This window comes from Triticum aestivum, chromosome 1A (assembly GCF_018294505.1).
Source record: "Triticum aestivum cultivar Chinese Spring chromosome 1A, IWGSC CS RefSeq v2.1, whole genome shotgun sequence".
NCBI lineage: Eukaryota > Viridiplantae > Streptophyta > Magnoliopsida > Poales > Poaceae > Triticum > Triticum aestivum.
The window spans coordinates 567,601,296-567,613,675 of NC_057794.1; the positions used below are offsets into that span (position 1 = coordinate 567,601,296).

At 49.5% G+C, this 12,380-nt stretch overlaps 1 protein-coding gene across 1 annotated transcript; it reads right to left on the bottom strand.

The window, feature by feature from the left end:
• Nucleotides 1–9,529: 9,529 nt before the first annotated feature.
• LOC123068528 (putative receptor-like protein kinase At1g80870) lies at nucleotides 9,530–11,855 on the bottom strand. The gene has a single exon (XM_044491118.1). The coding sequence runs from the start codon at nucleotides 11,611–11,613 to the stop codon at nucleotides 9,811–9,813; it is 1,803 nt and encodes a 600-aa protein (XP_044347053.1). The 5' UTR covers nucleotides 11,614–11,855; the 3' UTR covers nucleotides 9,530–9,810.
• Nucleotides 11,856–12,380: the final 525 nt, after the last annotated feature.

Genomic DNA, 12,380 nt, shown 5'->3' on the forward strand with positions numbered 1-12,380 from the left:
CAACATGTGAGTTTTCTCTTCTTTCGTAGATCAGTTTATTCAAAACATTTTATCTCTCAAACCGTGCGTCCAAATCTCAAACCGCTTTCATCGTTGGATTCTTCGCGTCGTGATATTCAAAACTAGATCCCATATTGATAGGTTTTGACGAACTTTTTTTCACAAAAAAATTGGACAAAAAAACCGAATCAGGAGCACGGGCTTTTTCCCTTTCTGAAAGACGCACGCCCGTGCCTCTCACGAAATCACGTGCCGCGTCCCATGCGTGGCATCTTCGTTAACTTCTGCGGCATCCGCCACAACCGCCCCTACCTCTTCTTGTTGGAAATATGCCCTAGAGGCAATAATAAATTAGTTATTATTATATTTTATTGTTCATGATAATCGTTTATTATCCATGCTAGAATTCTATTGATAGGAAACTCAGATACATGTGTGGATACATAGACAACACCATGTCCCTAGTAAGCCTCTAGTTGACTAGCTCGTTGATCAATAGATGGTTACGGTTTCCTGACCATGGACATTGGATGTCGTTGATAACGGGATCACATCATTAAAAGAATGATGTGATGGACAAGACCCAATCCTAAGCCTAGCACAAGATCGTGTAGTTCGTATGCTAAAGCTTTTCTAATGTCAAGTATTATTTCCTTAGACCATGAGATTGTGCAACTCCCGGATACCGTAGGAGTGCTTTGGGTGTGCCAAACGTCACAACGTATCTGGATGGCTATAAAGATGCACTACGGGTATCTCCGAAAGTGTCTGTTGGGTTGGCACGAATCGAGACTGGGATTTGTCACTCCGTGTAATGGAGAGGTATCTCTGGGCCCACTCGGTAGGACATCATCATAATGTGCACAATGTGGCCAAGGAGTTGATCACGGGATGATGTGTTATGGAACGAGTAAAGAGACTTGCCGGTAATGAGATTGAACAAGGTATCGGGATACCGACGATCGAATCTCAGACAAGTATCGTACCGATAGACAAAGGGAATTGTATACGGGATTGATTGAATCCTTGACATCGTGGTTCATCCGATGAGATCATCGTGGAACATGTGGGAACCAACATGGGTATCCAGATCCCGTTGTTGGTTATTGACCGGAGAGTTGTCTCGGCCATGTCTGCATGACTCCCGAGCCCGTAGGGTCTACACACTTAAGGTTCGATGACGCTAGGGTTATAAGGAAAGTATGTACGCGGTTACCGAATGTTGTTCGGAGTTCCGGATGAGATCCCGGACATCACGAGGAGTTCCGGAATGGTCCGGAGGTAAAGATTTATATATGGGAAGTCCCGTTTTGGTCACCGGAAAAGTTTCAGGTGCTATCCGTAACGTACCAGGACCACCGGGAGGGTCCTGGGGGTCCACCAGGTGGGGCCACCAGCCCTAGAAGGCTGCGTAGGCCAAGTGTGGGAGGGGACTAGCCCCAGGTGGGCTGGTGCGCCGCCCCCCCCCCCCCCGGTCACCAAGGCCCAAGGCGCAAGGGAGAGTGGGAGGGGGCAAACCCTAGGTCCAGATGGGCCTTAAGGCCCACCCTAGGTGCGCCCCCCTCTCTCCCCCCTTGGCCGCCACTCTAGATGGGTTTTGGGGCTGCCGCCACCCCTAGGGAGGGAACCCTAGATGGGGGCGCAGCCCCTCCCCTTCCCCTATATATACTTGAGGTATTGGTGGCTGCAAGGCACACGAGATCATCTCCCTCTTGGCGCAGCCCTACTTCTCTCCCTCCTCGTCTCTCGTAGTGCTTGGCGAAGCCCTGCTGGAGTTTCGTGCTCCTCCACCACCACCACGCCGTCGTGCTGCTGCTGGACGGAGTCTTCCCCAACCTCTCCTTCTCCCCTTGCTGGATCAAGGTGTGGGAGACGTCACCAGGCTGCACGTGTGTTGAACGCGGAGGCGCCGTTGTTCGGCGCTTAGATCGAAATCAATCGCGATCTGAATCGCTGCGAGTACGACTCCTTCATCCGCGTTCTTGCAACGCTTCCGCTTAGCGATCTACAAGGGTATGTAGATGCACTCCCCTTCCCTTCGTTGCTAGATTACTCCATAGATTGATCTTGGTGATGCGTAGAAAATTTTAATTTCCTGCTACGATCCCCAACACTTCTCTCGCGGGCCGACGGTGAACCCCAACATCGCCCTCGACGCCTGCGCGCTCGACTTCATGCGCCACGTGTGCCGCGGCTACCCAAGGGAGACCATCCTCAACCACCGCAACGGCCTCCTACTCTTCACGAACGGTCTCAAGATATACGTGTGCAACCCCGCGACATGCCGGTGGGCGGAGCTTCCGCCAATGCCCTTTCGTTGGTGGAGCGCGGCGTACCTCGACTTTGATCCCGTCGTGTCTCTGCACTACGATCGTGTTCATCTTCCGAAATACGGGAAAGGGTAACAACCCACCATCTACATACATGATACCAGTGTACTCGTCGAAAACTGACCAATGGGAGGAGTGGTCTTTTATCCGGGAAGGAGATGCTACTGCGATCACCATGGTGCCGGATCAACTAGGAGATCCAAAGCGCCGTGGTGCCGTGTATTGGTGTGGAGCACTCTACCTTCATTGTTGCATCAGTCTTCTCATAAGGTAAGTCGATCAGTAGCACAATTAGTTCATGACTATTTTTATCCCTCCATACACATTGTTCATAAAAAAAATCATAATATGCTTAGGCTTTCATTGGACAAGAAGACTTATCTAATCATCAAAACCCCAGAAATAACGATGATGCCTACTAGTCATGGGTACTATATGGATAGCAGCAAGCCTAGAGTATATCTGGGGAAATCCGAAGAGGGAGTCTACTACACCACTATTTATCAGTGTCAACTCCGAATATGGGTACTGCTCGAAGCATCATGTCCAATGCCCGAGTGGGTGTTAAAGCATCACTCCAACCTTGTGCCTTGTATTCAACGACACTACCATAGAAAGTACTGCTGAAATTTGAGATGGCTCCAGCTCCATATAGCAATTTCTGAAAAATCTCTAAGGGCTCATGTGAGTTATATGGCATTAGGTGTTGTGGAAAGTTTAGTCCCACCCCGGAAGTGGAAGAAGAGTTGGATCTCCTTATAAGGGTTTCTCTACTACATGCTATTGGAGCTTAAGAAAAGAAGAGGCCCTCGCGCCCTCCTCCTCTGCCGCCCGCTGTGTCGCGGGTTACGGGATTGAGCCAAGCCGAGCTCACACCTACGCGCTTATTTTTGTCAGTCACTAGACGTCAGATCGTGGGCTGTCACGGACTTGGACGTGGGTCGAGCCCACGTCTCTCCACGCGGCTGCGCCTAACAGATCACATCTGCTCGACGCACACGCCCACCGTCGTTCCTTTGCTGATGCTGCCGCCGGTGACTCCATCTCGTCCGCCGCGTACACGGTCGACGGGAGAGCAGGTCTCCGAAACCACGCCCTTCTGGTTCCTGTACGGGGCGAGGGGTGAATAGGTTTTTGGGCAGCGATTACGCGACTGCTCGCTTCCGATCGTCTACTTCCTCTACGTCTGCGTCGCCTTCATCATCACCATGTCCACCGACGCCGAACGTGCCGCCGCTGAGAAAGCTGAAGCCGACAAGAAGGCCGCCGAGGACGCCTCTGCTGCCACCAAAGCCGCGGCCTCTGCATGGCCTACTGGAGGGTATAACTCGTTTATCCCGCTCCTACTGTTTTCTGTTTTAGCCATGCTAGCGTTATACGTAGATCTTTCTGCAATTAGTGTAGTATGTGCTAGCTTGACTAAATATCAGTATGTGTTTATTTGTGTCAATGTCAAGCTAGTAATTTACTCGTGGATTAATTTAATCGAGAAATTGCCTATTTACTCAACAAGTACTATGAAGGAGAAAAGGCCAACAAGCCATGCATCAGAGGAGATTGCGAATGAGAATTTATTGGTGGCAGCGTCCATGATTCAGAAGAGCAAAGATATTATTGTGCCTACACACACATAGACTTGTTGGGGTACCATCCATTGAAAGATATTGCCTTTTTGGGTATCAACAGTTGTGATGGATTCGCTTACTATTTGGGTACTTGTGAGCTGCGGTACTTGGGATCAATAGTGTCTCCAACAAGATGTCGTAGTTCTCAAGTGGCAACCATACAAGAATCATTCATTTACACTCCATGCAAAGATGACCTTCTTCCTAACCATGAAGAGTCAGCCGAGGAGCTCTTTGAAGAGTCATTTATCAACATGTATTATCTAAATGATGCTTTTGGATGGATGATCTGATGATGATCCATGAAATATATGTATTAATGAAGTACTAAAGTAGCGTCAATTAATATGGATAGAAGGAAGTACTTGTTTTCCTCTCTATTTGGGATTGCCATGTGTAAATAAAAAAAATGGTGTTGCTCTATAATAGTCTTTGCTTCTTCAAATAGTAATGTCGGCTACTCTGTTATCTTAAATATATAAGGTAGACTATTAATTAGTCTACTACTTGATTCCAATGTTAATTTCAATCTCCACTAAAAAAATGTTAATTTCAGTCTAATTTATAGATAATACCACATGGGTCCTATGGTTAAAAAAGAGGATACAAATGCATGACCTAGCTTCCTCGTCTCTCCGGCATTAAACAGACATGACTAGTAAGCGATGCAGATGATGCATCGTTCGATGCTGGCTCCAGTGACCGGTCGTGTGCTCTCTAAACTAGCTTGAATGAGGCGTGTGGAGCAGAAGTGCGGTCACGCGGGCGCGGGCGTTGGCAAGGGAGGTGTTTTTGGGTGGGACCCAGGTGTCAGATGCATACGAACATTCGAACGCGTCTGTTGATAAGTAGAGATCCACGTTGGATGACAAACTAGATCATGACATCTCAGTGTGAGGACGTTCTAAGAGCATCTCTAGCAGACCCCGTATAAGTTGTCAAACACATAAAATAATCTCTTTTTACAGTTTCAGCCGAAAATACGGACCCGAACAGGCCCCTTAAAAGCATCCAACCCTTAAAAGTTTTTTACAAGGCCCTGTGAACACAAACCCGAGACTCAGCTCGCCGCCTACAGCGACCGCATCGCCATCGCCGTTCGCCCGACCGCTGCCGCCCGGCCGCCGCGCCTGCGGCCCGTCCGCCCCGGCCGCGCTAGCTAGTAGAATCGATGCGAGCAAGCTAGCTAGCTACGACGAACCGAACTGAGGAGTCCGGTCGCGTGCGCCCGGCCGCCGCCCGCGCGTTGTGGCCGTCCCGCGTCTCCCTCGCCCGTCCGTCCGCGGCCTCTGCTCTGGTCGTGTCTTCCACATCCGCATGTCGGTCGGCGGTCGATTTCAAATTGGCATGAGGAAGAGAAAGAGATATATTCAGAGAATAATTTTTACGAATTGATTATATGGGGCCTGTTCGGCCACCGCCCGCGCCAGCCCATAAAACCGGTTTTTTGTGAACTTTAAAAGCGATATAAGGGTCCGCGTCCGCAATATAAGGGGTCTGACAAAGATGCTCTAAAGTTTTGGGTCAAGATGAAACAAAATATAGTGGAGGAACAACTTTGTGCACGTGACCGCTGGTGGGTCCCGCAAGCACAGTGCATTTGTCCTGCAGCTGGAAGATGATTGCGGTGATTTCTCATTGCAAATGGCCTGTTGTGGGTGGAGATCTCAAGTGTATTGAAGGGGAGAGGTAGCGTGGGCGCACCCTGAATCTCTACGATGTTCCCTCTCTCGCTGCAGCATTTTTGCCCCCCGTCGTGTACAGTACACCCCGCTGACCACGGTCCGAGCAGCGCCGAGTAACAGAGGAGCTGGTCAAATACGGGAGATGGACATCATCTCATCTCGACGAGCTGATGATATATTGATATCTTGCAGACAGAGCAACCGCTAGAATAATTGGCCAAGAATAACAATAACAAAGGATTGTTGGTTCGTAGGATTGAAAAATCATAGGAATAAGAAAGTCATACAAAATGAGATGACATGCATCTCAAATCCTATGCATAGGAATAGAAAATGAGATGACCTTTAATTCACATCATAGGATTTTTTTCATTGAGTCTAGGCTAATGTTTATTTTCCTATGAAATGTGGAGGATATGAAAAATTCCTCCATAAAAATAGGATTTCATTCCTACAAACCAAAGAGCTCTGAAGGAATTTTTCCTATAAAAATTCTATCCTATGAAAATCCTACAAAAATTACTCCAAACTAAAGGAGGCCTAAACCGGGAGATTTGTCTAGTGCAGTGCAGGGACGTTTCACAGCCTAATCCGACCAAACGGAGGCCATAAAATAATGGAGATGGACAAGCACTACGAGCTGGAAAAGTCATGTGGGCTGGCGCTGGCAGGGAAATGGTAGGGCAGTGTCACACCCCCGCACCACACTACACATGGATGGAAGCACTTTGAGTGCACAAGTCACCCATACTAATCACCAACACCGTGTGAACCAACCTCTGGTTGAGATGGTTAGGTGGACAATGGTATCCCGTATCCCTAACCTACCAGGGTTTAAATCCTGGTGTTCACATTTATCGTGGATTTATTTCAGGAATTCCGGTGATACGCTTTCAGTGGAAGGAGACGTTCTCGTCGACTACGAGGCGCGCCTACGGTGACTTCGTAAAATCTCAAGATGATATGCCGGCTCAATCTCTCGGAGATGCTCATAGGGGTAGGGCGTGCGTGTGTGCGTTCATAGAGGTGAGTGTATGCGCGTTTATATGAGCGCTTGCGTCTGTACTGTGTAAATAAAAAAATCACCAACACCGTTTGCCAACAATAATCTACCATGTTGCGGGTTAAAGGTTTTTGTGGCCAGGTTTTGCTTTTTCCCCTGCAAAATAGGACATTATTGTTGGATTTTGTTCACACCAACGACGTTCAGTTCAGAATATGTAAGGAATGTTACGTGTGATCTTGCTGCTAAACATGTGAGGGGAAATGTTTTTTTTCTCTTATTCATCAAGAGAGTGTCCTATTTGATTAAGCACCTGAATCGGTTACTGTTTTTCTGTTCTCTCGAATTTATGAAGTAGGACATTGGTTTGCAATAAGGCCCATTATGATAACAGAGTAAAGTAATCAACTCATTTAAAATGCATTGGCGCAATGTTACACGAGCTACTCTATTGAACAACATATAGATGAATTTCGTCTCCTAGAATAAGAAAAGGTGGTTATGAATTTATCTCATCCTTCGTAGCATAAAGATTCAACACCCCCCCCCCCCCCCCGCGGGCCTTGCGTAATAACTTCCTGTCGAAAGAGAGCTTTATTCTTCTTCTTTTTTGCAAAAAAAAAACACTAAGATCTACTCTAAAAGTTCATCAGAAATATGATAGCACCAAATCACAATAAAAATTACACCAAAATCCATGCACCACTGAACAACTACTGCCGTCGCCAAATCGACCCGCCGACGTGCGCAGTCATCACTCTCATGCGGTCTTGCCGGAGCAAGGCTGATGTTGTTGAGTGGTGCCCCGCCGCACCACACTACACATGGATGCACTTTTTTTTTTGTGATGTACACATGGAAGCACTTTGAGTTCACAAGTCATCATACTAATCGCCGACACCATCTGCCAACAATAAACTACCGATGTTGGAGATTAAAAGGCTATGTTAAAGGTTTTGGAGGCCAAGTTTTGCACTTTTGGAGTCTATGAGTTGAAGCCTGCCGTGTCAACTGCAAAAAGGCCGTCTAAACTCTGTGTGCTGCTATGCATATTAATGAATTATGTCAATACCAACACCATTTAGTTCATAATATGAAAGAATCCGTTCAAAAAATAATATGAAAGGATTATGACGTTTTTTCTTTCCACTAAACATGTGGAAAAAACACATTTTTTTATTCAGCAAGAGAGGGTTCTATTTCTATCTGATTAGCGATCTGAATAAGACCAAATCAACTGCTAGTGAGGCGCTGTTCTCCTATTCTCTCGCGTCTATGAAGTGAAAAAAATAATCTATGACGTACGACATTAATTTTGCAGCCTTTAAAAAATAATCTATGATGTAAGTGTTCATTTCATAATATGAAAGAAACCATTTGAAAAAAAAATCAAAGAATATGACGTGTGATCTTTCCACCGAACATCTGCCAAAACAAATTCGTATTCAAAAAGAGAGGGTTCTATCTGATTGGGGACCTGAATCAGACAAAATCAACTGCTTGTGAGGCTACTGTTCTCCTATTCTCTCGCATCTATGAAGTAGTAAAAATTATCTATGACATAAGACATTAATTTTGCAGCAAAGTCAATTATGTCTGTTGTGCAATAACCTCCTTTCAAAAGCATTGGCGCACGTGTTATACTAACACGAGTTGATCTATTTAAATGAGCTATAGCCCTTATCAGATACATCTGGACATATAAAGATGAATTCAGTATGCTAGAATAAGAAAAGGCGGTTCTGAGTTAACCTCGCCCTTTATAATATGATTTGTTTTCCTTTTTTCAATAATATCTTGATCTTGGAATATAATGCTTGCCACTTGTTAGAGGAATTTGGTTAATAAACGGAAAGAACCGGGTGTTCGTTCATGACCAAATGTGTATGAATATGGATAGAAGAAGGAAATAATTAGTTTTGATTTCATTTTGTGGAAGAAAAAGGAATTTTTGGTTTTAATTTTCAGTGTAAGAAGGGTTGAAGGGGTCAAAGTTGGTACTGAGAAGAAGATTCTTTTGACTTAACACAACCTAGTTGTGATGATTTTTCGAGGTTCTGAGAAAATTAAGCATAAAATTTACCAAAAGGAAAGATCGAAGAGGGAAACACAACCAACTATGTCACCAAGATAGCAACGATATGTGCCGGTCACTCCCGTCAAATAGAAAAAAAAAACAATGCGTGCCGGTCAGAATGAGCTTTTTTTTTAGAATCGTCAATATGAGCATGCTGAAACTTCTCGCACGCATGAGAACAGAGTTTTGAAACTGAAACTTCCAAGTATGAACTCCACTCTGTTTCTCAATTCTAATTAAATTGACAGCACCAGGTCTGAACTGCAATTTTTTTTTACTCGGTCCACATCAAGAGAAACCAATCATACCTTCTTCTTCTTTAATCCAAAGTTTATACTCTCTCCGTCTCGAAATAAGTGTCTTAGCCTTAACGTAATTTTGTATTAAAGTTAGTATAAAGTTGAGACACTTATTTTGGGACCGAGAGAGTAGTTGTCTGCCTGGATAGAAGTCATTTTCTGCTCAAGAGAGATAGAGACGAATCATAGTTGGACATTTGCTTGGTATTTTTAGCGCAAGAGAGGACGAAATGCACTACTTTTTCTATGCCATCTGGTGGGTCTGGATATGATGCAGCAGCACTGATGATGATGCCCATGTTTTATTGGCTAAACACCTGGATAAAATATCCAATCAACTTGATTGCTCGGCTGGTTTATTTCCCTTTCTCCTAAGCGATTGATAGAGACCAGACTTCAATTCAAATAATATAGCATTGTTATTATTGATTGTTTTTGACAGAAAACAACTCCTTGACAGAGATTAGGGATAACTCTAACCAAGTCAGATACAGTGCATTGGAAAAATAATTGAAGGCAAAGAGGTCCATGCTAAATCAAGAGAAGACGTCCAATCCAATGTACTCCTACTACCAATCTTTTAGACCTATTGTCAAATGTGCTCTTGCATCTTGCTAGAAGCAAGATCAAATTGCTACAAAGAATTTCCTTGTTACAAAATTAAGCCAGGAATGAATTACCCCTAAACTATGTGCAAGAACAATGGAAACACCCCAAAATTTGTAAAATCTCTTGCAAGAGCTCAAGTATGGGGAACTTGCACAATGATCTCGTAGGGAGTGAAGTTACCATCACCCGGTGGCGTCCTGCTGCGCCCGGTGCGACGACCGCGGGAACGGCCGCCGGAGTTGGGGCGACGGCGAGAACTCCACGGGCGCCGGCGGCAGCTCCATCTCCCCGGTGAGGATCTTGACAATGTCCGTGCTGTCCGGGCGGTGCTCCGGCTGGCGCTGCAGGCACATGAGCGCGAGCTGCGCGCAGAGCGTGGCCTGGCCCCTGTCGTAGGCGCCCTCCAGCCGCTCGTCCATGAGCTCGAGCACGTTGCCCGCGCGCGCGAGCTGCCGGCACCAGCTCACCAGGTTGGCCTTCTCCAGCTTCATCGGCGACGAGAGGATGTGGAGCGGCCGCCGGCCCGACAGGATCACCAGCACCAGCACGCCGAAGCTGTACACGTCGGCCTTCTCCAGCGGGTCGCCCTCCGGCGCCACGTAGCACACCGTGCCGCGCATGCTCGTCGTCGTGCTCAGCTCCCGGCTGAACAGGTCGCCGCTGTGGTGCACGTCGCCGCTGCCGGCGGACTGGCCGTGCCGCCGGCTCCTCTTCCGGCTCCTCCGGAAGCTCATGTCCTCCAGAGCGCTCCGTTTGGCGTTGCCGTCCCCGTTGGCATTGCCGGTGTTCACGCTGCTCGACCGCAGCCACGGCTTGCCGGCGCCGCCCCGGCGCGGCTTGTCGACGGTGCCGCCGGCTTTCTTGCTCATCTCCTCGAAGAACTCTTCCTTCCACCACTCCCGCATCTGGGTCGCCTCCTTCTTGTCGCCCGCGGCTCCTTTGCTGGCGCTGCTGTCGGCATTGCCCGCGTTCTTATTGTCCTCGTCGGCGACGGAGGGTGAGTTCTTGAGGTCGCCGTCGTCGGCCCAATCTGGGTTCCTCTCCGGGCAGATTTGGCTGCCGATCCACTCGGCCACGTAGTCCCGTGGGTCGAGCTCGTCGCTGTCGTCCTGCTTCACCTTCATCCACCACTCATTTCCCGGCGCTCTAGCCGGCGGACCAGGGTCATCCTTGGCGGAGGCAGCGGTGGAGAGGTCGAGGTCGCAGGCCTCGCCGAGTTCTTGGCTCATGAAGTCGTCCCCGCCGGCGACGGGTCCAGTGTCGACGACGGCATCGGGAGTCTTGAAGCGCGCGAGGCCAAAGTCGGCGACCTTGGCGCGGAAGTCGGCGTCGAGGAGGACGTTGCTGGGCTTGAGGTCCCCGTGCACGACCGGCGGCTGGCACTCGGCGTGGAGGAAGGCCAGTGCGCGCGCCACGTCGCGGACGACTCCTCGCCGCTGCGCCCAGTCGAGGCAGCGGTCGTCCCCGAAGAGCGCGGCCTGGAGGGACCCCTGCGGCAGGTACTCGAAGACGAGGAGCAGGGGCCGGCCGTCGGCGCCGGAGCCGGCGTACCCGAGGAGGGAGACGAGGCGCGGGGAGTCGGGCGGGAGGGAGGCGAGCACGTGGAGCTCGTGCGGCGAGGAGCAGGTCTTGACGGCGGCGAGGGAGGCGTCGGGGAAGGTGGCGAGGTAGACCGGCGAGGCGGCGCCGCGGCCGAGGAGGCGGGACGGGTGGAAGCCGCCGGTGGCGCGGCGCAGCGCGCGGCGGGAGTAGCGGCGCAGCGGGCGCGCGGGCGGGGAGAAGGGCAGCGTGGGGCGGCGGCGGCGGCGGCGGAGGTGGAGCGCGAGGAGGACGGTGAATAAGAGGAGGAGGAGGAGTACTACTGCTGTGGCGGCCGCGGCGGTGGCCGCGAGGAGGAGGTGGCGGTGGTTGCTGGCGGCGTGGAGGGTGGCAGGAGGGGGAGGGGGGATGGTTGGTGGCTGGGCCTGGAGGTGGCGGGAGGGCATGGCTGCGCTGTGCCGGCGCAAGCGGCGACTTGTGTCGGGGCGGGGCGGGTCACGGGTGGACGTCTAGTAGGCAGACAGGCAGCCAGCGAGGGCCCGTGGTTGCTGGCTTGAGTTGTCCGCCATTTTTCTATTTGCTCTGCTCCTTCCTCTCTCCTTCTTCCTCTTCCTCTTGGATGGATGGATGGATGGATGGAGGGAGAGTTTTCCACCATGCACGGTGGGCACGAGGCGGCACACAATCCAACATTCCCCATTGCTTTTGCTTTTGCTCTGCTTTTGAGACCGGTGTTGTATACCATTCCAGTCAACCCCAGTTTTGATACTCGTATTCTACGATGTACAACCTCTCTATCAAAATATATGATGTTTTTCGACACTAATATATTTAATACAGTCAGTATATCGTTTTCCTCTCGTCCCTAGCAGCTGGAACCCAGCCGAAAGAGGCCAATCTTTCGGAGCCGTCCTCCGCCGACAATCTCGGTCGTCGGTGGTGAGGGGCCGCCGGATCTACGCGTGTGGATCGTTTTTACTTCCTCGTAGTCTAGGTTTTTTGGTTGTTCATCGTCTTGGCATCGGCTGCGACGATGACGACACTGAATAAAGATTTTTCGGATCCTCCTTGCCTGACGAGGCCATCGGTACTATGATCGGAGATGGATTTGGAAAATCAGTCTGTTTAAGTAAGGATGGCATGGCGGCGGTGGCATCCTCATGGTGGACCTGTGTCCTCGGGCTCCGCCGTTGCGACGGCGTTTGTTCCAGTG